Source organism: Humulus lupulus, chromosome 9, assembly GCF_963169125.1.
Source record: "Humulus lupulus chromosome 9, drHumLupu1.1, whole genome shotgun sequence".
Taxonomy (NCBI): Eukaryota; Viridiplantae; Streptophyta; class Magnoliopsida; order Rosales; family Cannabaceae; genus Humulus; species Humulus lupulus.
In genome coordinates this window covers 7,077,771-7,105,511 of record NC_084801.1, presented here as the reverse complement: position 1 = coordinate 7,105,511, position 27,741 = coordinate 7,077,771, and the positions used below count along the sequence as shown (strand labels likewise).

General features: G+C 34.7%; 4 protein-coding genes and 1 long non-coding RNA gene across 7 annotated transcripts; 4 read left to right on the top strand and 1 right to left on the bottom strand.

Moving 5' to 3' along the window:
• The first annotated feature begins 77 nt into the window (after positions 1-77).
• On the top strand, positions 78-27,511 carry LOC133801919 (disease resistance protein RPM1-like). Of its 3 annotated transcripts, none has more exons than XM_062240148.1 (2): positions 78-3,007; positions 27,189-27,511. In XM_062240148.1, exon 1 carries the CDS (start codon positions 205-207, stop codon positions 3,001-3,003), a length of 2,799 nt encoding a protein of 932 aa, XP_062096132.1. In that variant the 5' UTR covers positions 78-204; the 3' UTR covers positions 3,004-3,007; positions 27,189-27,511. The 3 variants fall into 3 exon arrangements, with proteins under 3 accessions (XP_062096132.1, XP_062096133.1, XP_062096131.1); XM_062240149.1 differs by having other exon boundaries at positions 27,192-27,211; XM_062240147.1 differs by lacking the exon at positions 27,189-27,511 and adding an exon at positions 4,652-4,773.
• On the top strand, positions 4,924-6,139 carry LOC133801920 (DNA replication licensing factor MCM3 homolog 2-like). Its single transcript, XM_062240151.1, has 4 exons — positions 4,924-5,083; positions 5,303-5,371; positions 5,473-5,614; positions 5,699-6,139. The coding sequence occupies exons 1-4, from the start codon at positions 4,974-4,976 to the stop codon at positions 5,759-5,761; spliced, it is 384 nt and encodes a 127-aa protein (XP_062096135.1). The 5' UTR covers positions 4,924-4,973; the 3' UTR covers positions 5,762-6,139.
• LOC133799367 (disease resistance protein RPM1-like) lies at positions 12,387-13,454 on the top strand. The gene has a single exon (XM_062237391.1). It carries the CDS (start codon positions 12,387-12,389, stop codon positions 13,452-13,454), a length of 1,068 nt encoding a protein of 355 aa, XP_062093375.1.
• Positions 16,603-18,657, bottom strand: LOC133801921 (uncharacterized). The gene is made up of 3 exons (XR_009877059.1): positions 18,400-18,657; positions 17,337-17,571; positions 16,603-17,027 (listed from the first exon to the last, which is right to left on the bottom strand). It is a non-coding gene; the product is annotated as an uncharacterized LOC133801921 (long non-coding RNA).
• LOC133799366 (disease resistance protein RPM1-like) lies at positions 20,049-23,541 on the top strand. The gene is made up of 2 exons (XM_062237390.1): positions 20,049-22,839; positions 23,521-23,541. The coding sequence occupies exon 1, from the start codon at positions 20,049-20,051 to the stop codon at positions 22,833-22,835; it is 2,787 nt and encodes a 928-aa protein (XP_062093374.1). The 3' UTR covers positions 22,836-22,839; positions 23,521-23,541.
• Positions 27,512-27,741: the final 230 nt, after the last annotated feature.

Genomic DNA, 27,741 nt, shown 5'->3' with positions numbered 1-27,741 from the left:
TATGTAGCGTAAAAGTCAACTTTACTCTAAACTCTGAGTTCATCTTCTTCTTCTTCCGTCTCTCTCACCTAATTTATTTCTCTTTCATCATCTCTACCGTAATCCATTTGAAAATCTTACAAAAATTTCAACAAAAAAAAAATCTGCTTTCCAATATTTTGCATAATATTTTTCTTTTCTTCAGTACTTTTGATCGAAACAAACATGGCGGAGAGTGTGGTGAGCTTTCTTCTGGACAATCTTTCGTCCTTGTTGGAAGGTGAGGCGAAACTCTTGAGTGGATTTCGAAAGGAAGTTGTTTTCGTGAAAAATGAGTTGGATCGTATGAGGGCCTTCTTGCGATCTGCTGATGCCATGGAAGATGAGGATGAGGAAATCAAAGTGTGGGTTAAGCAAGTTAGAGAGGTCGCTTACGACGCAGAAGACATCATCGATGATTTCTTGTATAGATTTGAGCATCCCAGGCGACATGGATTCTATGGTTACTTATGGAAGTTGGCTCGCGGAGTCAAGAACTTGAAAGCTCGCCATCGAATTGCCCACCAATTGCAGAGTATCAAGCTCAGAGTTACTGATATTTCTGAGGGTCACCAGAGATATGGCTACAGACTGAGTATTCCACAGATCGGGTCGAGTTCTGGAACTAAACCTTGCTACTTTTCTGAGCTTAGAAGCGATGCACGGTTGCTGGAAGAAGCTCAACTAGTGGGCATTGAGTCAGAGAAGGAAGGTCTTTTGAGTTTTCTTGTGAATGATACCTCTGAACTACAAGTGGCTGCTGTGGTCGGAATGGGAGGGCTGGGAAAAACCACTTTGGTGAGTACAGTTTATAATGATTTACAAGTAAAGCATCATTTTCATCAACTCCAAGCTTGGGTCACTGTATCACAATCGTTCAAGCTAGATGAACTTCTGAGGCAAATTATCAAGCAATTGTTCAAAGCTATCGATCAACTACTTTCTAATGAAGTTGATAATTCCACTGACACACACTTCCTAAAGACAACAATTGTTGACTTTCTTAGTGGGAAAAGATATCTGCTTGTGTTGGATGATATATGGGATGTGGATGCATGGGAAGCATTAAAACTTTCATTTCGGAACAACAACAATGGTAGCCGGTTGATGATCACAACTCGTACCGAAGATGTGGCCTCTTCTTCTACCAAATATCTTGGAGGTTGGATCTTGCCCTTAAATCCTTTGTCTTTTGAAGATTCTTGGACTCTATTTTGTGCAAAAGCCTTTCAAAGTAATCTATGTCCTCAGCATTTGGAGAAAATTTCACGAGACATTCTAAAAAGATGCAAGGGATTACCTCTTGCCATTGTGGCAATAGGAGGTATGTTGGCCACAAAGGACATCAACAAGGTAGATGACTGGGAGATTATAAACCGTTCTCTACAGGCTGAATTGCAAGGCAATAGAAAACTGAAAGGCATGCAAGCCATACTTTCTCTTAGTTTCAATGATTTGCCTTATAACTTGAAATATTGTTTCATGTATCTGAGTGTATTCCCTGAGGATTACTCGATTAAACGCAATGTTCTGATTCGATTGTGGATTGCTGAAGGTTTCATAGAAGGAATGGAAGGAAGATCATTAGAAGAAGTGGCAAATGGTTGTTTTAACGAGCTTCTTAATAGAAGCTTGGTCCAAGTGACTCATAGATACACAGATGGAAGAGTCAAAAAATGTCGAGTGCACGATATTTTAAGGGAAACTATGCTTCTTAAATCGAAAGACCAAAGCTTTGCAACAATAACTAATAAAGAGAGTTGTAGAAAGTTGCCAGAAAGAGTACGACGACTATCTGTGCATGAAGGAACAACAATAGATGCATTTGGGGACAATCAACTATCTCAACTGCGCTCCTTGCTCTTATTCACCAAAGAAAGTGATGTTTGGAATATATTCATGTCTTCATTTTCTAACCAGGGGTCCAGGCTTCTTAAAGTGTTGGATTGTGTATGTGCTCCTATGACCACATTTCCACAGGATATCACAAAGCTATACCAACTGCGATATCTATGTTTAAGAGATACTGATGTGAGTTCCATTCCACCCTCTATTGCGAATCTTCGACATCTTGAGACATTAGACCTTAAAAATACTCTTGTGCAAGAGTTGCCAAGTGAAATTTTACAATTACAACGTTTGAGACATGTGATAGTTTATGCTTATAAAAGTTCTTCATATTTGGGGGTGTCAGTGCAAGGCTTTAAGGCTTTAAAAGGAATAGAATCCCTTTCTTCCTTGAGAAAACTCTGCTATGTTGAGGCAAAACTGGGTGAGACTGAGCTTCTGGCATCCATAGGAAGGTTGACACAACTGACGAAGTTAGGCATCTTGAAGCTTGGAGTTGAGCATGGAGATGCACTATGCTCTTCAATTCATGAGTTGAAATTCCTTCATTCGCTACGATTGACTTCAAAATCAGAGGATGAAGCACTTAGTTTACAGTTCAAGTCATCTTCATGCCTTCAATTACTTCAGAGATTATATATAGAAGGACGCGTGGAGAAATCACTAGAGGGGCTACAAAACCTTACAAACTTGTCTATGTTATATTTATCTGGTAGTAAGTTGCAGGGAGATCCGTTGGAGTCATTACAAGCTTTGCCCAATCTAGTATCACTCTACTTTCAAAATGGAGCTTATGATGGGCAATCACTATGTTTTAAAGCTGGGGGGTTTCTAAAGCTTAGAGAACTCTATATTAAAAGAGCAGAAAACTTAAGAAGGGTGGCAGTGGAAGACGAAGCATTGTCTCATCTCGAACTTATGTATTTGCATTATTGCAAATTGCTGAAGGAAATCCCATCAGGAATTGAAAGCCTAAGAAACCTTCAATACCTTCATTTGATAGAAATGGCCGTAGAATTAACAGCAACTTTACATCGTGGAAGTCAACATGAGAACTACTTAAGAGTAATGGACATTCCAGGAGTTTACATCGGCCAGTGGAATATTGAAACGGGCTATGATGGTCATTGGCTTTAGAGATGTAAGTTTCATTCTTCTTCCTTTGAAATTGTTATAATTGGTCCAGGCAACTAACTTCTACTGTTTCTGTTAAGTTTGTTGTTTCTATTTCTTTACTTGTAATTCATTGCTATATAAGATTGTATTACTTTAGAATTTACTTATCGTGTAGAAGAACAAGTTTTGTTCTCTAAAATTGTAACATCTTGAGAGGAACAGAAACAAGAGTGTTGTAAAAGTTGTAAAGAGAATTGCATAAGGAAGAATCAATAATAGTGGCTGCCCCTTGGATGTAGACTAGTAGCAAATTTTTTGCTCTAGTTCGAACCAAGTAAATTCTGGTGTGTTGTTTCCCATTATTTTGTTATTCTTTGTGTTTACTGTTATTTGTTTGATCAGATTTGGACTTTAAATTTGTATCTTGATTAAAGCTTCTGTTTTGTGGTGTTCTATCTGATATACTTGGCACAACAGAGATATTAGTGAGCTTTTTTATTTGTTTATTTTATTCTCACTTTTGTAAATTATATTTTGAAATTCAATCATGAGGAAAACTATTTATTATTGAACTTTCTAAATTAAATATCACCTCCTATAACATAGATATTATGAAAAATAACTATGGTGTAGGTGTAGCCAATCATTTGTGCACCATTGGCCTAGCTTAAATTCTGGAATTTTAGCTTAAAGAGACATTAAAATGATTAAAACAAATAAATGGGACAATTCATACTTCAAGGCTACTATTTCAGGCTTTTTCATTGCTGAGCATCAACATGTCATTGACTTGGGTGTGTGCTGTTTTAAGTAAACAGTTTTTTATTTTCGATTTCTTCCTTAAGCTCTGTCAGATTCACTTGCCCTTGCATGAACCAGTATCACTTGCTCTGTCAGATTCATTAATTGGCTTCTTAGTTTGTTAGTGTAGAAGATATTTGGTTATTAGTTTGTTAAGAGTGGCCACTCTTGTTAAATAGAGACAATGATATGAATAATCTGAGCTTTTATGGTGTAATTCAACCTAAAATAAAAATAGATAAAAGATAAAGCTTTCCTATTATTACTCAAACTATTTGAGCATATAGTATTAAACTTCTTTAACACCAAAGCTGTTATTTTTAAGTAGACATGCAAACAGAACACATAATTCTTCACAGACAAACAAACTATAATTCAGACTTTTGAAACTTCTATATTGAAAAAAAAAAACCAATCAATATCGGATTTATATAAATTAATATATAAAACATTACATATTCCAGAGATACCTCCATACTACCTTTGCTACAAATTTAATAGTGATAGAAAGTATTTTTCATATTCAAATGTTCACATCTGATCTAACTTTGAGTTATAGTATGGTAATGGCTGATTCTTTGCTCACATACTAAAGACGTAGCTGAGATCTCAGCTTCAACAGCAGACCTTTTGGAAAGCATTGTTTTCTTTTGCTTTTTTTTTTTTTTGTGGCTTATAAAACTAACGAACAGTTCTGAGATTGTATGAAAGCATTGTTTTAGTTTCATAATTGGATTAATTGTTTATAGAATTAAAATTTAAGGTGGTTAAATTCAAACTTTAAACACTTAAGTATAGTGAGTAGTATAAACATTAATCTTTTTACATGAACTTAGAAACTTAATCAATCATTCTAAATTATTCTCAGTAGCATACAAGGCAATGCTGGGCTGTCAAAATGTTTGTCAAATCAAAATAGCAAGAGCATTCAAGTCTTTGTTTTGTTAACTTTTTATCAACAATGGAGGACTTGGAATCAAAACCAGAGGACATAGCAGCAAAGTGTGAAACATTGGCTTCAGAAAATTCAAGAAGTTTTTAAAGAGCGAGTGGATGAATTTCAAACTGAATACTTTTGTTCAGATGAATCAGAAGATGGAAAATGGCAGCCATACCACCAATCTCAAGATTTCACCAAAGCTGCACTGAAAGTTTTAAATTTTGCCATATATCATAAAGAATTGACTGAAATGGAGGAGCGCGAGCATGAAAAAGAGAAAGAAACTGAGAGCAAACGCAGAGCTGATCGTCGCTCAGATGATCATGATACACCAGACAGTGGTGCAGCTGGTAAAGGAGGGTAAGTAATAAGCGGTCCTCTTGCTTCATAGCTAAATCTCATCTAGTTATTGATTGAGAAATTACCTGGCCAAACTGTGAGGAAGTACTACTACTACTTTTTTAATTTGCCTTTGATAGGATTAGCAACATAGAAGTATTTGCACAACACCAGGAGATCTTTCATTACCCTCCTTCATGGCTATATAACAATGTTCTGACTATATTTTTCTTTGCACAGCCCAACAATCGATGCCATGGATGTAGATGACCCTCCAACCCAATCTGCTGGTGAACTTTCTCCAGAGAGGTCTGTATCCGTAGAGGAATAATTTGCTTCTTTTCCCCTATTCAAAGAGTTTTTCTATTTATTCTGAATTCTAATACGTCTTTCTCTGTTTCGTCTTGCAGAATAGAAGCATTCAATTCTTTATTTGGCCAGCATATGCGGGCCAATCACTTGGATACATTATCCATTGACGGAATAGAGGAGGCTGTCAACTCCAGGGCCGATGTCCGCTACACAAGGGCAGAGATAAATGTCCTATTAGAGGTACATGTATAGTATACATACATTTTTTTAGCATCTTCAATTTCTTCCTGAGCTGGCCTATAATGTAAAATTTGGTGATTGCAGAAACTACAAGATGCTAACCGAGTGATGATAGCTGCCGATGGAATGGTGCATATGATATCTTGAGTTGGGTACTAAATGATGACCATTTTCAATGGCTAAATCTGGTCAGTTGTAGTATAAATTCTTAAACTGTATTGTTCAGATGTGGCTGAGATGACCAACTGGATACCAGGGCAGCCTAATTCAGTGTCTCTCGGCTGATGATATTGATGAAGAAGCATTTGTTTAGTTATGAACTGCCTTCATTTCGGCTTAAGAAAGACCCAAAAGTGGAAGAAGAATTGCAATTATGAACTAATTCCATCCTTTTTCTTCTTTTTTTCAGACAAGTTTCCATTAGCTTTAGTTGTACTCCTAGCTTATTATTCTCTTGCGTTGTGAACTTAGAATGGTTATTTGAGACAAATCCCTCCTAACCTGTTGCATGGCATTTTATACATACTACCTAATGGTTATGCTTTCCAAGTTCTAAAATATTTTTCTAATGTTATTGGTAGTGTTAATAACTGTGTTTTATCTAAACAAAATCACAAGAGATTTCCCTTAAAATCTTGTAAATTAAATGAAAAATTGTTCATTTATTAATAGAGTAAGACACAAGTGATGAAGATAGAGATAATAGATAAACTCAAGTACGCACATTTTTTCTTAACTCAACAGATTACAAAAAAAGAAAAAAAAATCAAATTGGCAAAACAATGAATCACCAAAATAAATTTTGTACATAAATATTAATCAAATAAGATGTAATTTTTTTTTGAAACAAGAGACGGTGCGAGAGAATTTATTTGGAGGAAGAAAATTCATATAGTACCATCATGCGTCATCACAACCATCTTCATCCTCATCCTCATCCTCATCTGTAGCATCTGTAAAATCATCATCATCATCATCGGTTGGTTGACGTTCAAGAGGGACAGGTTCAGGAGCTTCAAAATAAGATGGATCAGGTTCTACATCAGATTCTGAAGACTCATATGCCAGCTCATCAGGCGCATCGTACTCTCTGAGCAACTCCTGGTCGATTTCTGGGTAGTAAATCGCAGGCCTCACAAACTTGACAATCATATTTTTTGGATCACGACACATCTTTCCCATGAACACAACTTGAACTTCAGCTTCATAGAAGTTGTAGTCTGTGCCCTCTAATGTCAGGAAATACGTGTAGGACATGGGTGTAGCCGATAGATTCACTCGCACAAGTGACTTCAGCCCGATAGGTTCCTGCACCCAAAACTGCAAACAATCTCCTCCTCCTCCTAGATAAGTCAGTGCAAGATTAGCTGCCGGCAACACCCTCCTATCTTGCAATGGATAGCGTAAAAATTGATAATTACTTGGTTGCAAATACTGATGACCTCTCCATCTACCCACATAAAAACCCTCTGTAGCGCTAATTAATCTTGAACGTTTCTTGCGATTACTTAGAAGGTCCTCATAAGCATACCGGTGACCATTCTTATATGTACCAATATGATTAAACTGGATCTCCTTCGGCGCCATAGATGATCGATTCAATCAGAGAGAAAGATAAACAACACAAATCTCATCAGTCGGTCTTCTTTATATTGACCTACCTATCAAATAAGATATAATATATATCAATAAAAACACAAATTACGCTACTTATGTTACATGATAAAGTTTAGAAGGCTTTAAATTACTAGTAACATTAAAATAGTGGAAATTAGATTGTGTGACCAGTTTTTCAGTGTGTTATATATTTTTACCCATATTTCAACTTTTTTTTATTTATACCCAGTTTTTTAATCAGATTTCCCATAATACCCTTTTATAAAAGTTAAGTTCTCTCCATTTTTTCCCACGTTCCCTCTCCTTCATTCTGTTTTCAAAGTATTCATTCCGAGCCCCCGATCCCCAACCCTTGCTTTCTCTCTGCCGAGCCCCCCGATCACCATCTTCAACATTCCTCTGTCTCCAGCGGTCATTAAAATAGTCAAGAGTCCTAATCCACTTTTCTTGATTTTTCAACAAATGAACATCAATAGTATTAGGCCAAAGGTCATGAGTACACCCAGCTCTTGGCTCAGGAAAATTATACATTGACCATAACATATTTATTTTATACATAATTATGTATTGAAAAATATGAGTACTCGGATATATATATATATATTTGTATATATATATAGTTGCTGTAATACTATAGATTAAAAGTGGTAGACACTTCTATTGACATAATTTACATATCTTTCCAATGTTTGATGCTTATAATGGAAGAACACTGACATATGATTTATCACATTTTGGGTCAAACAAATTCTAAGATCCACACATCTCTTCAAACACTTAAGCAAATCTTCAAATAAGATAAGCCTCTTTGCTATGTAAATGAAAATCATAAATAACATGGAGCATGAGGACAAATTTCAAAATGTTCATACAAAAATAAATATAACATTTGAAAAAAAAAAGTAACTGTCCAAAGATAAATGTTTGAGGGAAATTATGCATACAAGGTACACCCTTCTACTTTATTTTGTTTTTTAACTTAATTTTTATAATGACAGAGTATATTGTAGTTATTTAGAGCATTCTTTATATTGTAGGTATCAATTTTAACACCCACAATATAGGGTCCTGGTTGTTGATGATCCATTTTTACGTCACATACAAAATATGACTTTTATTTTAATTCTTATATATAAAATATAAAATAGTAATTTTCTTTTTTAAAATTTGGTCACCTTTTTTTTTTGTAAAGAATTTTTTTTAAATTTACAATATCTATATATATATATACATGAGAATTCTCCTATAAGGCTTCACTTTAAGTCCTATTAGTAAGGCTCTCAGTGTTTACAACCCGTGAACAGTTTTCGGCGCGATAATTTTTTATGACTGTGTATATTGTAGCTATTTAGAGCATCCTGCAAATTTTCAGAAAATTCTGAATAGTTTACAGTACCGAAAACTAGGTTCAAACATATTGTTTTCCACATGCATAAAAAAAATTAGTCACGTGTGTAACATGTTTGAACTTAGTTTTCGGTACTGTAAATTATTCAGAATTTTCTGAAAATTTGCAGAATGCTCTAAATAACTACGATATACACATTCATAAAAAAATTCGCGCCGATAACTGTTCACGGATCGAGATTTCTGAAAGTTTTCCCAATAAAGCTTAAAGTAAAGCCCAATAAAAAAATTCTCATATATATATATGTACTAAAGACAAATCATCACACATTTCAATACAGTTTTGCTCTAATTAAAACACAAGTGTGTCACAGGCGGTGACTTACCTTACTGCAGTCCTCTTTTCCTTCTAATTTTCTCACCTGAAATGACATCTTTGAACTCGGCATACCATGAATAGAACATGTTAAAAACTTGGCCGAACAAGAAAGTTGGCTTTGAGACATGAAGGGCTGATACACATATACCTATATAGGTATAAAATACTTTAAAATGTAAGATATTTAGTGGTTATTTGGTATACAATACCTCACTATTACTCGGTCTGTCTGACATATCTTTTGCTGTCTAAGTCAATTCCTTAGTTTGAATGCCTCATGAACAAGCTGCCACTTTTGACTCAGCTTCCTATAACAATACATTAGACAATTAATATTCATAAAGCAAAAAAGGTAAAGTTTCTCTATAATTAAAATAATATAAAATAAACAATTATGCAAAAAGTAATAATAAATAAATGTTTACACCCACTTCATATCCGTTAGATTCAATAAATAAATAATTGAATCCAATGGCTGCGATCCCTTCATAATAGAGAGCGACTTCAGTATGGCTGGCTTGTTTGATCAACTTCAGTATGAACCATTTAAACTAATAAAGCCTGGAAGGAATATAGACGACAATTAAATATGATTTATATATCATAATAATTTGATTCCAGAAATACAATTGCAACCTCGAATTAGAATTTGTCAAACATTATAATACACAACAGATTTTTGCATAATCCTGGGTCTTAAAAGAAAATAATTCTTAGCCCAAGAAATAAAAGTTGCTATGGCCTTGCCAAGGGCAGAGCAAGCTTTCATAATACAAGATGAAATATTTCGAAGATGCTATAACAATAAGGCATCAATAGCAAAAGAAGCTGCAATGGCTTCAAAAACGGATCCGAACGAAAAAACCCGAATGAAAACAACGTTTTTTACATCCAAATTCATATATTTTCGTCCATAATGAATCTAAAACAATGTTTAAAGAGATTCATGACGTTTTATTGCTCAAAAAACAAATAGAAACCGGACTTTAATATCAAAGAAAACTGTTGGCCATAAGCGTGTATGAACGGAGCAAAAAATGAGTTTCAATAGTTGAAAAACTGGTTTTTAATACACAAACCAAAAGAAATACGAATCTTAAGATATTTCTAATGGAATTAAAAACATAATAATAAAGGAAAACCATACACTAGAAGAATAAACCAATCAACAATAAAATATACACATACATATGAATATGAATAGAAAGGCATATATAAATCAAATAAATATATATAAGCAGATAAAATTAACAAGGTAGAGATAATTATGTCGACTAATACCAAATGTTAGATTAGAATGAAATATAGACATATGAACAATCCTATATACATGTAGGCGGAATTAATATATAGAATGAACATATATAAAAAGATGATCGAATATTGTATGCCTCCAGCCATTGCAATTGATAACCTCGATCTAGCTTTAGATCTACAAAAGAAAAGAAACAAAAGTTAGAACGAGTACATGGGCTTCCAAGCTCTTACTAACTCTTTAGATGGAGTTACTGAAAGTCAAAATTGAAAGTCAGAATGAGCAGTGAGCTTGGGAACCGGTACTCTATATTTATAGAGTGAGACCTACCATCAGAGTCTCTGCCACAGATTGAGATATTTTCTCAATTAGTTGGGATATGAAAAATCGGATAACAACAAAATCAGGTAACAAATAATGCTCACCATTAATTAGAATATTTTGTCAATAAATTAAGTATTGACTTTAATATATTAAATCAATTAGTTGCAACAAATTGATTTTATGTACCAAATAAATAAATATTCTCACAACTTTAGCTCAGACAGTAGATGGTTTGAGCCAAGTGGCAAGAGCATGCAAGTCCCAAGAACCAGTGTCAGAAAGATTTAATAGGACAATTGGTACTACTGAGTATACTCTTTTGATGAAGTAAACTCTTTTGAGTTCTGAAATCCCTTTGAGTTTTATAGACTCTTTTGATGAATCTTGTTGTTGTTTCATTCTAATTGATGCAATATAGACTACTAGATTTCTTGTTTTCTTTTCTGTTGGGCTTCTCCTTTCTTTGGTTTTTGTAAGGTAAAATATTCTAATTAATGTTTTTGTAACCAAACAGAAGCTTTGTCATATTTTACTTAAACAAAGTTAACCTTGCTTGGCATAACAGAATTACCTAACTTAACTACCTTCTCTTACAATATATATTTCTCATAGCTTTATAAACGTTTCTTTCTCTCTCTCTCTCTCTTTCTGCTTTCTTCTTCTTGTTTATACACATCTATATGCACATTTGCCTAAAGGAAACATTATTGGATAACATAAATTAAAGCAATAAACAGAACCAAGTAAGATCAAGAAACTTTTCTAACATGATTGAATCACCAACCAACCATCACTATAATAAAGTGATCTTAATTTATAATAAAGCTATATAGCTTACATGTACATATATGGCACTTGCTTAATTTTCTTTCTCTAGTTAAATAAATTATATCTTCAAATATAATACTCCAACTCCACTAGGACGAGAATATTTTTATTTATAAAATGGAGTTGGTAATGGTCATGCAATTTACAGTTGACTTACACAATAATACACACTATTAATTAATTCCTCCATTTATTTTAATATGTATAATGTTGTGATCCGTTACCTAAACCCAATGATGTTATATTATATATATATAGATATACATATATTATCTCATACAAACCACTGGACAATGAAACAAGAAGCACCAACGTCATCTCTCGTAGACTCAAAAGTCTTCATTTCTTTATGCCTATAGAAAGATCAGAGAACAGGCAAGGAGATTGAGGTTCCAAAGTAAAAGGCAAAACAACCGATTAATAGATCGAAACTAGTCATGTCAGAGAGTGTGGTGAGATTTCTACTGGAGAAGTTTTCGTCCTTGTTGGAAGATGAGGCCAAGCTCTTGAGCGGGGTTCGAGATGAAGTTGTTTTCGTGAAAAATGAGTTGGATCGCATAAGAGCATTCTTGCGATCTGCTGATGCCAAGGAAGATCAAGATGAAGAAATCAAAGTGTGGGTTAAGCAAGTTAGAGAGGTCGCTTACGATGCAGAAGACATCATCGATGATTTCTTGTATAGATTTGAGCATACCAAGCGACATGGATTCTATGGTTATTTGTGTAAGATGGCTCGCGGAATCAAGAACTTGAAAGCTCGCCGTCGAATTGCCTCCCAATTGCAGAGTATCAAACGCAGAGTCACTGATATTTCTGAGGGGCGCCAGAGATATGGTTACAAACTGAGTAGTACGGAGATCGGGTCGAGTTCGGGAACTACACCTTGCTACTATTCTGAGGATAGAAGCGACGCACGGTTGCTGGAAGAAGCTCAACTAGTGGGCATTGAGTCAGACAAGCAACATCTTTTGAGTTTTCTTGTAGAGGGTACCTCTCAACTACAAGTGGCTGCAGTGCATGGAATGGGAGGGCTGGGCAAAACCACTCTGGTGAGTTCAGTTTATAATGATTCACGAGTAAAGAATCATTTTCATCAAATCCAAGCTTGGGTCACTGTTTCACAATCGTTCAAGCTAGATGAAGTTCTGAGACAAACTATCCAGCAATTTTTCAAAGCTGTGAAGGTGCTACTTCCTGATGAAGTTGAGAAGTCCACAGACCCGCACTTCCTAAAGACAACCATTGTTGATTTTCTTAGTGACAAAATATATTTGGTTGTATTGGATGACATATGGGATGTGAATGCATGGGAAGCAGTGAAAGTTGCATTTCGGAACAACAACAATGGTAGCCGAGTAATGATCACAACTCGTATTGCAGATGTGGCCTCTACCTCTACCAAAGATGTTGAAGGTCAGATCTTAACCTTAAATCCTTTATCTTCTGAAGATTCTTGGACTCTATTTTGTGCAAAAGCCTTTCAAGGTAAGGCATGTCCTCTTTATTTGGAGAAAATTTCAAGAGACATCCTGAAAAGATGTGAGGGATTGCCTCTTGCCATTGTTGCAATAGGAAGCATGTTGGCCACAAAGGACATCAATAGGATTGATGAATGGGAGATTGTTCACCGTTCTCTGCGGGCTGAATTACAAGGCAATACAAAACTGAAAGGCATGCAAGCCATACTTTCACTTAGTTTCAATGATTTGCCTTACCACTTGAAGCATTGCTTCATGTATCTAAGTTTATTCCCTGAGGATTATTCGATTAAACTCAATGTCTTGATTCGATTGTGGATTGCTGAAGGTTTCATAGAAGGAATTGAAGGAAGAACATTAGAAGAAGTGGCAAATGGTTGTTTCAACGAACTTCTTAACAGAAGCTTGGTCCAAGTGAATATAAGATATAATGATAGAAGAATCAGAAGTTGTCGAGTGCACGATATTTTAAGGGAAACTATGCTTCTAAAATCGAAAGATCAAGGCTTTGCAGCAATAACTAATAAAGAGAACAGTAAAAGGCTTCCAGAAAGAGTTCGACGCCTATCTGTGCATGAAGGAACAAATATAGATGCATCTGGGGACAACTAACTATCTCAATTGCGCTCTTTGCTCTTATTCACCAAAGAAAAAGATGTCTGGAATAATTTCATGTCTTCTTTTTCTGACCAGGGGTCAAGACTTGTCGAGGTGTTGGATTGTACATGTGCACCTACGACTACATTTCCACAGAGTCTCACAAAGCTATACCATTTGCAATACCTATGTTTAAGAAATACCGCTGTAAGTTCAATTCCACCCTCTATTGCTAATCTTCGACATCTTGAAACGTTAGACCTCAAAAGGACTCTTGTGCGAGAGCTACCCAGTGAGATTTTACGATTACAGTGTTTGCGACATGTAATAGTTTATGATTATAGAAGTTTTCCGACATTGCATGGCTTTAAGGCTTTAAAAGGAATGGAATCCCTTTCTTCCTTGAGAAAACTCATGTGTGTTGAGGCAAAACAGGGTGAAACTGAGCTTATGGCATCCGTAGGAAGGCTAACACAATTGACGATGTTAGGCATCCTAAAGCTTGGAGCTGAGCATGGAGATGCACTATTCTCTTCAATTCGTGAATTAAAGCTCCTTCATTCATTAAGTTTGATTTCAAGAACGGAGGATGGAGCCCTTAGTTTCCAATTTAAATCCTTCTCATCTCTTCAATTGCTTCAGAGATTATATGTAATAGGTCCTGTGGAGAAGTCACTAGAAGGACTACAAAAGCTTACAAACTTGTCTAAATTACTTCTGCGTGGTAGTAGGTTGCAGGTAGATCTGCTAGAGTCATTACAAGATTTGCCCAATCTATTATCACTCTGGTTTGATGAAAGAGCTTATGATGGGGAGTCACTATGTTTTAAAGCTGGGAGTTTCTTAATGCTCAGAGAACTCCGTATTTCAAGATTGGAGAACTTAAGAAGGGTGACAGTGGAAGACAGCATTGTCTCTTCTCAAATTTATGCTTTTGAAGGATTGCAAATTACTGAAGGAATTACCATCAGGAATTGATTGCCTAAGAAACCTCCAAGAACTTCAATTGATAAATATGGCTGCAGAATTGACAACAACTCTATATCGTGGAAGTCAACATGATAACTACTCAAAAGTAAGGCACATTGCACGTGTTTTCATCGGCTAGTGGAGTCGAGAAAGCGGAGGTGTTGGTGATTGGCCTTAGAGATGTAAGTTTCATTCTTCTTCTTTTGAAAACTAATGAGCTTTTTTATTTAATTATTTTATTCTCTGGTTTGTAAATTATATTTTTGAAATTCAATCATGAGAAAATTTATATTGGATTATTATGATTTTTATATTCAACCTTTGAAATTGAATATCACCTCCTATAACATAGCTATTCTTGAATTTTAGCTAAAAGAGACATTGAGCTGATCAAAATAAATAATTGAGACAAAAATATCATTTCAGTTTCAAAAGTTGTACTTGTGTTCCAAATCTAACTTTTATTGTCTGATCCTCATAATTTGTTACAGTATAGTGAGGCAGCTTCCAAGATATTTCTCATAAATTGCTTGTGTGCCATCCAGCAACCTCTGTTGGGAGGCACAAGTCTTTTGATGATGATGATGAGGAAGAAATTGATTAAGAGTTTGACATGTTGTTGAGGGAAGTTCTGTGTTTGGGGTCGATTTTGAGATATCCAAATCTGTCTTTTTTGAGACTCACCTTACAGGATGTGCTAAAAGTTGTTTGAAATGGTGTTGAGGAGTACAAGAAGGCAGTGGATATGATTGGAAGACACTTTTGGTATCTGAAGTTTCAAGAGATTCTGTAATGTCAAATATCATGTGTAGACATTTGTTGTAATGAACTCTTTTGAGTTCTGATATTTCTTTGAGTGTTATGCTTTGGTTTAGTTTTGGAAGTTGCTTGACAATACCCAGATGGATTTTTCAGTTGTTTCATTTTAATTGATCGCTGAGTTTCTTGATTTCTTTCTTGTTCTGCTTTTTCTTTCTTTGGTTTGTGTTAAGGTAAAATATTTGACCTTACTTATGTTACATGCAATTCTAGTCTTTTTCTTGTTTTTTTTCATATATAATATATATTGATATTTTAAGTAAACAGATTTTTCATTACTTTGGTAAAGTGCTATCTTCAAATCCTTCTTCAAGCTCTCTCTGATTAGCTTGCCCTTGCCCTGCAAATTTTAATCTATGCAAAATATTTATGCTCTTTTAACATAACATTACATATTCAAGAGATACTGACGCCCTTGAGAGACTTAAAAAAGGAATGCATGCAGACGAAGTCTTTTTATTGATAAAAATTGAATTGTGATAGAAAGTATTCAAATGTTCACATCTGATCTAAACTTATAGTATTCATAGTCATGGTTGATTCTTAGAATGTATTCTCACTAGTTTAAGTGGTTTGATTTTAACATACCTCAATATCAAGGACTAGTAAAGAGCATATATTTCTCTACAAGCATGGAATTTGTTAAAATTATTTTTTTAGAAAAAAAAAGGCACAGTAGTATTAGAGAATAACAGAGTTCAAGATATAAGAAGAGAGATACTTATGTACATTGTTCTCAAGAGTGATATGTACAGAAAGCTGAATTAAAAATAATATATAGGACTCTGTATAATAATAATAATAATAACATTAAGGTTTTGTTCTTGATTCTGAGATATAGATTTACTTCATCTTATGAGCTCTAAAAATAAGAGTTATATGCTCAATAAAAAATAAAGACCTATTATATTTGTTTTGCATATTACATAGCCAGTTTAGTATCTGTTTTGCATAATACTATACAGATAAAGAAACAACATCTGTTTAAAGCACTTAGCTTCATTAAAAGATAAAGGAACATTAGGTGTTTTTAAGACAAGATTTTCTTTTGAAAAAGTTTAACTTTGTGGCTAGTTTGCTAATTAATAGAGACTGATCAACTCTAATATTAATACTTACTTGAGAATACTACTGCAAAAATATGGGCTTATAGTACCGATATGAAGCAAGAAAATAGTAGACCCTGATGACATTCTTGTGGTTCAGTGAGAAAAAGGAACCATCTTTAAGCCTGCGTTTGGTAAGGAGGAAAGAGAGAAGAAAGAAAATTTTGGAGAGAAAAGTGAAAAGAAAGAAAAAAAGCACTAACAAACACTTTCCTTCTGCTCTGCCAGACAGTAAATTGAGATGAATTTTTTTAAAAACATTCATATGGTGAGCCAAGCTTGAAAAGTATGTATTTCAAGTTACCATTTATCCTTGCATTTTAACAAATGATAAAAGTAACATTCCATAATTGTACAAGAATAGAGTAAACGTAATACTAGAATCTACTCATACCTACTGTTCAATACAAAATACAACATGAAATGACCATGCTTTTTAAGGTAGGGAAAACATAACAATTTTTTTATATGTTGAAGTATGAACTCATGTTTTCATAGAAACATACCATCATATCATATGCAGCCACATATTTCAGTGGTTTTCCAGCTTTCGCACTTTCAAATCCAGGTTCCTTGTCACTGTTAGAACTCTTTGGCTTCGGTTGCAATATCTTTTGACCTTAGATGCCAAAATCTAGATCAGTTAAGAGTGGCTGTTGAATTGGTTGCTGGTGGAATGGTCAAAGCTATTAATCTATAAATCATTTAAAACCCAATGTATGATTACAAAGCATGACAAGATATTCAGCAATAACTTTTTAGCCAATGAAAAGCTGCCACTAGAAAATACAACAAATCAAATGACATACAGAAAATGAGCAAGACACTACCACACTTGGGAAAAGTTCTCAAACACAAACATATTTAAATAGTTGGATGGTTAATAATGATACAAGTATATATAGACATATATAAATAAATATAAGACTAACTATTATGAAATGAATATCGGACTTGTAATTATGAACTGGAATATAAATCATCAAGAAGAATAATTATGTACCTTTACGATTCATTCCCTTCCCAACAAGCATAATTGCATTGGCATTTGTATCAATGTCAACATATCTGCATGTTCTTAGGTTTTCTTCATAGATTTTATTAAAGCTTCACTTCTGAAGCAAATACAATCAATATGACAACATAGCTTATATCATCCAAATTGCCACAGTAGTCTACACGAGTCACTTCTCAAGCAAAGGAAAAGGAATACATGATATTTATCACAAGAGCCCTAACTGAAACAGAAAATATTGATTTGTAAGAAACCACTCGTATCAATGTGTGTAATGTTTTGAAGCACATTCTGTGTGCACATATCATTACTATTTTATTAATACAAAACAAATAAATCTCTCTAGAGTGATCATTGCAACATCCAACATCACTCCTGTTGACTGATAAATCTTGTAAACAAACCAAAAGGTGTAATGATAAATAAAGGTAGAAAAGAAGAAAATATCATGTGTAGACATCTGATGTAATAAACTCTTTTCAGTTCTGATATTATTCCTTTGATTTTGTTACTTTATGAAAGTTGACTTTGACTATACCCAGATGAGTTTTTTAGTTGTGCGTGGAGAGATGTTTGCTTTGTCTAATTTCGTTTTATTTATATATATATATATATATATATATATATATATATAAGCTGCTATGCTATGAAGTATGAAAAACCAAACTAACTTGTACTTTGTATGAAGAGCATATTATTTCCAAACATGTTGATACACAATTATATATTCCTGCTTTTTTTTTTAATTGAGAATTATATACTCCTGTTAATAGTATCTTTAGTAGATGAATAATTGACATTTTAATGCAGTCTTGCTCTGGTTAAAATCAAACATTTCAATGCAGTTTTGCTCTGGTTAAAACAGAGAACATATACAACATAATAGTGTATCAAGGCAGTAACAGTCATGGTGAATAAAGTGAATACAGCAGACTGAGTTGACGAGAGTTGATACATTTATTCAACCAACAAAGTGAATATTTCAAGTAAGAGTAAAAAGTAATGAGACAAACTAAAAGTAAAAATAGTAAGAAAGCAAAATCAGAAAAACCTTGCTGTGTTTTGTTCTCCATAATCAACTTGCCTCAACTTGCCCTCCTTTGAAATAATACAACAATTCTGTAACCCTTAAATCTAAAAGCTCTGTTTGTTGTACGTAATGTATGAGGAAGATTCATGATAGCTTAACTTATATGTAAAGGACATGACCCAATTGGCAAGATGTTGGCTTTGTCTGATTGCTTAGGCAGCAAGCAAGTCCATACTGCATATTATGGAAAGAAGAGAATCCATGCATGGAATATTTTCAGTATTTAATGGGACAATTGGTCAGTAAAGAAGAAAGAAAGACATGTGGTTTTCACATACTAAAGACAAAGCTGAGATCTCAACTTCAAGAGCAGAGCAAGCAAAAGATGGGCTGTCAAGATTGTAGTCTTCCAAATCAAACATCTTTGTCAAAATGGCAAGAGCATTGAAATCCCGGGAATCAGCATTAGAAACAAATACACCTAACTAAGTATACCAACAGAAATACCCAACTTAACAAACTTCTCTTACAATACATATAACTCTGAGCTTAAACAACTTTGTAAACAAGTCTCTCTCTCGCTACTTCATTTCTTCTTCCAAGCCAAACAGAAGCTTTGGCTCAGACCGTAGATGGTCTGAGCCAAGTGGCAAGCGCATGCAAGTCCCAGGAACCAGTGTCAGAAAGATTTAATAGGACAATTGGTGCTACTGAGTATAGACTCTTTTGATGAAGTAAACTCTTTTGAGTTCTGATATCCCTTTGAGTTTTATAGACTCTTTTGATGAATCTTGTTGTTGTTTCATTCTAACTGATGCAATATAGACTAATTCTTTCTTTGGTTTTTGTAAGGTAAAATATTTGAGTTGCGCATACAATTAATGTTTGAGTTGCATACATAGTATATATTGATACAAGAGTCTCATATCAAAAAAATTTGTCATGTTTTACTTAAACAAAGTTAACCTTGCTTGGCATAACAGAATTACCTAACTTAACTTCCTTCTCTTACAATATATATATATATATATCTCATAGCTTTATAAACGTTTCTTTCTCTCTCTCTCTCTTTCTGCTTTCTTCTTCTTGTTTATACACATTTATATGCAGATTTGCCAACAGAAAACATTATTGGAGAACATAAATTAAAGCAATAATCTCCATATATAGACAGAACCAAATAAGTAGTGACTTTCAATCAGAGAGTAAGATCAAGAAACTTTTCTAACATGACTGAATCACCAACCAACCATCACTATAATAAAGTGATCTTAATTTATAATAAAGCTATATAGTTTACATGTACATATATGGCACTTGCTTAATTTTCTTTCTCTAGTTAAATAAATTATATCTTCAAATATAATACTCCAACTCCACTAGGACGAGAATATTTTTATTTATAAAATGGAGTTGGCAATGGTCATGCAATTTACAGTTGTCTTACCCAATAATACACACCATTAATATATATATATATTTATATAAAAATATAATGTTGTGATACGTTACCTAAACCCAATGATCTTATAAACCACTGGACAATGAAAAAAACAAGATGCACCAACGTTGTCTCTCGTAGACTCAAAAGTCTTCGTTTCTTCATGCCTATAGAAAGATCAGAGAACAGGAAAGGAGATTGAGGTTCCAAAATAATAAGCAAAACAACCATGGCAGAGAGTGTGGTGAGTTTTCTACTGGAGAAGCTTTCGTCCTTGTTGGAAGATGAGGTGAAACTCGTGAGCAGCTTTCGAAATGAAGTTGTTTTCGTGAAAAATGAGTTGGATCGCATAAGAGCATTCTTGCGATCTGCTGATGCTAAGGAAGATCAAGATGAAGAAATCAAAGTGTGGGTTAAGCAAGTTAGAGAGGTCGCTTACGATGCAGAAGACATCATCGATGATTTCTTGTATAGATTTGAGCATACCAAGCGACATGGATTCTATGGTTATTTGTCTAAGATGGCTCGTGAGATCAAGAACTTGAAAGCTCGCCGTCGAATTGCCTCCCAATTGCAGAGTATCAAACTCAGAGTTACTGATATTTCTGAGGGGCGCCAGAGATATGGTTACAAACTGAGTAGTACGGAGATCGGGTCGAGTTCGGGAACTAAACCTTGCTACTATTCTGAGGTTAGAAGTGACGCACGGTTGCTGGAAGAAGCTCAACTAGTGGGCATTGAACCAAAGAAGCAAGGTCTTTTGAGTTTTCTTACGGAGGATACCCCTCAACTACGAGTGGCTGCAGTGGTCGGAATGGGAGGGCTGGGCAAAACCACTCTGGTGAGTTCAGTTTATAATGATTCACGAGTAAAGAATCATTTTCATCAAATCCAAGCTTGGGTCAATATTTCACAATTGTTCAAGCTAGATGAAGTTCTGAGACAAATAATCCAGCAATTTTTCAAAGCTATGAAGCTGCCACTTCCTGATGAAGTTGAGAAGTCCACAGAGCCCCACTTCCTAAAGACAACCATTGTTGATTTTGTTAGTAACAAAAGATATTTGGTTGTATTAGATGACATATGGGATGTGAATGCATGGGAAGCAGTCAAAGTTGCATTTCGGAACAACAACAATGGTAGCCGAGTAATGATCACAACTCGTATTGCAGATGTGGCCTCTTCCTCTACCAAAGATGTTGAAGGTCAGATCTTAACCTTAAATCCTTTATCTTCTGAAGATTCTTGGACTCTATTTTGTGCAAAAGCCTTTCAAGGTAAGGCATGTCCTCTTTATTTGGAGAAAATTTCAAGAGACATCCTGAAAAGATGTGAGGGATTGCCTCTTGCCATTGTTGCAATAGGAAGCATGTTGGCCACAAAGGACATTAATAGGGTAGATGAATGGGAGATTGTTCACCGTTCTCTGCGGGCTGAATTACAAGGCAATACAAAGCTGAAAAGCATGCAAGCCATACTTACACTTAGTTTCAATGATTTGCCTTACCACTTGAAGCATTGCTTCATGTATCTAAGTTTATTCCCTGAGGATTATTCGATTAAACTCACTGTCCTGATTCGATTGTGGATTGCTGAAGGTTTCATAGAAGAAATTGAAGGAAGAACATTAGAAGAAGTGGCAAATGGTTGTTTCAACGAGCTTCTTAACAGAAGCTTGGCCCAAGTATATGATAGATATGATGATGGAAGAGTTAAAAGTTGTCGAGTGCACGATATTTTAAGGGAAACTATGCTTCTAAAATCGAAAGATCAAGGCTTTGCAGCAATAACTAATAAAGAGAGCAATAAAAGGCTTCCAGAAAGAGTTCGACGACTATCTGTGCATGAAGGAACAAATATAGATGCATTTGGGGACAACCAACTATCTCAACTGCGCTCTTTGCTCTTATTCACCAAAGAAAAAGATGTCTGGAATAAATTCATGTCTTCATTTTCTGAGCAGGGGTCAAGACTTGTCAAGGTGTTGAATTGTACATGTGCACCTATGACTACATTTCCACAGAGTCTCACAAAGCTATACCATTTGCGATACCTATGTTTAAGAGATACCGCTGTAAGTTCAATTCCACCCTCTATTGCGAATCTTCAACATCTTGAAACGTTAGAGCTCCAACATACTCTTGTACGAGACCTACCTAGTGAGATTTTACAATTACAGTGTTTGAGACATGTACTAGTTTATGATTATAGAACGGATCCGACATTGCATGGCTTTAAGGCTTTAAAAGGGATGGAATCCCTTTCTTCCTTGAGACAACTCATGTATGTTGAGGCAAAACAGGGTGAAACTGAGCCTATGGTATCCGTAGGAAGGCTAACACAACTGACGATGTTAGGCTTCCTACAGCTTGGAGCTGAGCATGGAGATGCACTATTCTCTTCAATTCGTGAATTAAAGCTCCTTCGTTCATTAAGGTTGGTTTCAAGAACAGAGGATGAAGCCCTTAGTTTCCAATTTAAATCCTTCTCATCTCTTCGATTGCTCCGGAGATTAGACATGAGAGGTCGTGTGGAGAAGTCACTAGAAGGACTACAAAACCTTACAAACTTGTCTAGATTACGTCTGCATGGTAGTAGGTTGCAGGTAGATCCGCTAGAATCATTACAAGATTTGCCCAATCTAGCATCACTCTGGTTTGATGAAAGAGCTTATGATGGGGAGTCACTATGTTTTAAAGCTGGGAGTTTCTTAACGCTCACAGATCTCCGTATTTTAAGATTGGACAACTTAAGAAGGGTGACAGTGGAAGACAAAGCATTGTCTCGTCTCAAACATATGCTTTTGAACGATTGCAAATTACTGGAGGAAATACCATCAGGAATTGAACGCCTAAGAAACCTCCAACAACTTCGATTGATAAATATGGCTGTGGAATTGACAACAACTATGTATCGGGGAAGTGAACATGATAACTACTCAAAAGTAATGCACATTCCAAATATTTTCATCGGCCATTATAGTCGTGAAAGCGGAGGTGTTGGTGAATGGCTTTAGAGATGTAAGTTTCATTCTTCTTCTTCTGAAAACTAATGAGCTTTTTTATTTAATTATTTATTTATTTTATTCTCTGGTTTGTAAATAATATTTTGAAATTCAATCACTAGAAAAATTATTTATAATGGATTATTATGATTTTTATATTCAACCTTTTAAATTGTATATCACCACCTATAACATAGATATTCTTGAATTTTAGCTAAAAGAGACATTGAGCTTATCAAGATATGTGTTTGTGATGAGAAGTGGACAATGATCAAAACAAAGTAAGTTGACGTTTACCTCTCTATAATTGATGAATGAATTCAACGATACTTAATAAATATCAGGGTTGAGCTTATAACGCATATATACATTTTATATGAGAATAACAATTATACTTATATATATATATATACAGACAATTTAGTAAATTTAGTGTATGATTTGATGTGAAAAAAGTGGAAGGTGAATTTCTTCATAGACCAAAATATGATATAATTTCAAGGTTGGTTTCATTATATTTTGGCTATTCTTTTGTTTTTCAAGGACTTTCCAATTCTATTGTGCCAAGAACAAAGATGACATTCTATTTGAGAAAACTAGTTATCTTTTTATTTAATTAATTGGATTCATGTTCTATTGTTGGGGCATAATCAAGTTGTTGATTGAGCTTATAATGATTGGGAGACTCACCTTACAGGATGCGCTAAAAGTTGTTTGGAATGGTGTTGAGGAGTACAAGAAGGAAGTAGATAAGATTGGAACACCTGTGCAATCTGAAGATGCAGAAGAGGAACAGTTGATGTTGAGATTCTGCTTAGTTGAGAGAGATTCTGTAATGTCAAATATCATGTGTAGACATTTGTTGTAATGAACTCTTTTGAGTTCTGATATTTCTTTGAGTGTAATGCTTTGGTTTAGTTTTGGAAGTTGCTTGACAATACCTTGATGAATTTTTCAGTTGTTTCATTTTAATTGATTGCTGACTTTCTTGATTTCTTTCTTGTTCTGCTTGACCTTACTTATGTTACATGCAATTCTAGTCTTTTTCTCGTTTTTTCATATATAATATATATTTATATTTCAAGTAAACAGATTTTTCATTACTTTGGTAAAGTGCTATCTTCAAATTCTTCTTCAAGCTCTCTCAGATTAGCTTGCCCTTGCCCTGCAAATTTTAATCTATGCAAAATATTTATGCTCTTTTAACATAACATTACATATTCAAGAGATACTGATGCCCCTGAGAGACTTAAAAAAGGAATGCATGCATAAGAAGTCTTTTTATTGATAAAAATTGAATGTTGAAAATTTATACCACTTTCCTTGACAAGGTTTTCAAATGATTGAAATTCTCCTCCCCAATCTGATCTGTTCTAAGAGTTTTTATTCTTTTCTCAAATTGGTTTTCAGCAAGGATTTTGAATTGAATAAAAGCATTTAGAGCTTCTGATTTTGTTCTTAATGGGTATAGCCAAGTGTGCCTAGAGTAGTCATCAACAAAGTGGATATAAAAGTTGTAATTAGTGTTGGATGCAATGGGTGCTGGTCCCCATAGATCAGAATGTATTAGTTCTAATACCCTTGTGGCTCGACTGTTAGATGCCTTAAAAGGTAGTGCATGTGATTTCCCTAGTTGACAAGCATCACAGATGTTTTTACATGTGATTTCACAGAATGTTTTACATTAGCTAAGGCTAGAACTTGGTTTAGGACTCTACTAGATGGGTGTCCCAGCCTTCTATGCCATACATCTTTCTTAGAGACTCTAGACTCTTCAGTCGCAGACATGTGTTGACATGTGTTAAATTGGTAGCATTCTGTAGTGTGCTGTCTGTGCCTGGTGCTACTGGAGCTGAGGTGTTGGTGGCCTGTGCTGCTGTTGTAGCAGGTGGAGGAGTGTTGGCTCTGGTACCAAGAAAGAAAAGCAGTATAATATGTAAGAGTATTTGGTAAAAACTCAGCTCAAGTCTAGAGCAAGCATGCTCTATACACGTAAGGCATAACAATAGGAATAATAATAATAATAATAGACTAATATAATAAAAACCATTTCTAACAACCCCTTTGCTATAAACGTGTGACATGGATAGTGGATGAATACTCCAGCGGTTGACTAGGACTCAGCAGAGAACATCAAATCTTCACAATCACCACATTGTCTCTTTAAGTTTTCAATGTAGGAATGTTGTCTTAACATCCTGCTGTTCTGACTCCAACTCAAATTGATTCTTATTGTAAGTGTCCTACTTTGTTTATTCTATATTTTGGCAATTTCATGACTCATCTGTTAGTTTCTCTGTTCCATCTGTTTTGTGTATCTTGACAGTATTTTGGTTCATCTTCTGTTTTGCCAGTTGCATCTGGCTGTTGGACTTTGTTTTAATTGACTGTTTTCTTACGTGGCTTTGTTTGAGTTTGGCTGTATCATTAGGTTTCGAGTTTTTCAGTGGTGGCTGAATTAATTAGTTTCTCTAACGATTTTCTGTTTTGAGCATGGCTGGGTTTTTGTGTTAGTTAGATCTTAGTTCTATAAATATATGGGTTAATTGCTTTTCTCAGTCGTGGATTTAGAGGTGTATGTTTTTCGTATAGTTTGTTTTTTGGTTTTCTTTCTTTTACAGGTTAAAGAACTGAATCTTGAGAGGTTGTTCATCCATGGCTAGCTGTGATTGTTCATCAAGCTGAGTATTGGAAGAAAGCTGGATCTGCAAGAATTCAAGTGAGAAGATTCAACTAGTTCAAGCTAAGGATTGTTGCAAGAGAGACAAGTATAGATGATTTACTGTGTTGATTGTAAATTGAGAGATACTGTGTAAAACTTGCAATTCATATCTTAGTGGATTTCTTTCTGGACTAGGTCCCAAGGATTAGCCATTACTTTGTGTAGTGGTGAACCTTGTAAAAATTTCTTGGTGTGAATTTTACTTGTTCTTAGTTATTTCTTTAAATCTTGTTTTTAATTCGTCAAGATTGTAGATTCTTAGGTAGTATATCACCTTCATTTTGGTATCAGAGCTTTCGTAATTCTTGATTACTATTTCCTGGGTGTTTTAGGTTGGGTGATTTGTTTGCCTTTGATTCTTTGTGTTCTGCTGATCCTCTTACCCTCTCTTAGTGTCTTCTTCGAGAGTTTTTGTTTCTTTTTCTTGTTGTGTTCACAGTCATGGATATGTTTAGAGAAGGCGGATCTACCACCAGACCTCCCATGCTTGAAGGGGCTAACTATCCTTATTGGAAAACAAAGATGAGAGCTTATCTTAAGTCTGTTGACGAACGAGTTTGGATGGCTGTTTCTGAGGGATGGACTCCCCCAACTGAGAAAGTGGGAGATGTTGACGTTGCTAAGGCTGCCAGCAAGTGGACGACTGAAGAAATTGAGAAGGCCAATTTTAACTCTAAAGCTCTCAATGCTATTTTCAATGCTGTTTCCACTAATCAGATGAGTCATGAAATTGCCAAAATACAGAATAAACAAAGTAGGACACTTACAATCTCCCCCTTGGCAATTTTATGATCAGTGCAAAAAAAATAAGAACATCAAAATAAACGAAACAACAAAACACTCAAAAACCACCCAAACTTATATTTCTTCATAATGACATGCATATATATTAGTACAAGTTCAACTCAAGTTCATAATGAAGAAGGTTACTCTGTGTCGTTCCAAGATAGAAACAAATAATATGCATTCAAAAACTCTTTTCAGCAACTACTGTTGAGGCATAGGGAAGTTGTTGATTGAGCTTATAACAATTGGGAGGCACAAACCTTTTGATGCTGAGGAGGAAGAAGAAATTGTACAAGAGTTTGACTTGTTCTTGAAGGAAGATCTGTCTTTGGAGTGATCTTGAGTTATGTATATATATGTAATAAATATAAAATATTAAAAGAAGATAAGATGTGATTGGTGTTGATGAAGTATTGTTTCTTTCAGAAAAAAAAATATGGTTGAGTCGAAGTGTCTCTGGTTGACTCAAAATCTACCATTCATTCTACCTATAGAAATACAGAGGTTATCTCAAAAAAAAAAAAAAAAAAGAATACAGAGAGATGACAGAGCAGACGAAGGATATCGAAACTAGTCATGGCAGAGAGTGTGGTGAGTTTTCTACTGGAGAAGTTTTCGTCCTTGTTGGAAGATGAGGCCAACCTCTTGAGAAGTTTTTGTGGCTTATAAAAGTAACGAACAGTTCTGAGATTGTATAAAAGCATTGTTTTAGTTTCATAATTGGATTAATTGTTTATAGAATTAAAATTTAAGCTGGTTAAATTCAAACTTTAAAGACTCAAGTATAGTGAGTAGTATAAACATTAATCTTTTTACATGAACTTAGAAACTTATCATTCATTCTAAATTATTCTCAGTAGCATACAAAGCAATGCTGGGCTGTCAAACCGGTAGTTTTCCAAACCAAACATGTTTGTCAAATCAAAATAGCAAGATCATTCAAGTCTTTGTTTTGTTAACTTTTTATCAACAATGGAGGACTTGGAATCAAAACCAGAGGACATAGCAGCAAAGTGTGAAACATTGGCTTCAGAAAATTCAAGAAGTTTTTAAAGAGCGAGTGGATGAATTTCAAACTGAATACTTTTGTTCAGATGAATCAGAAGATGGAAAATGGTAGCCATACCACCAATCTCAAGATTTCACCAAAGCTGAACAGCAACAAGATGATACTCATTCTGTTGAAGAGAAAGAACAAGCAAATCAGATCAATGAGTTGGGTGCTTTCGAATCTAATTAAGTTCGAATAGTAATTAGAACATTTCATGTAGTAAACTTTTTTTTTTAAACCTTTTTTTTCGGTTATGCCTTTAATTTCCATGTCAAGATTTGTAACATTGGTGTTTGGAGATTCTATTCATTGCTTTCCTTCGTTGTGGTTTCTGTGTTACGATAATATTTGATATTTTT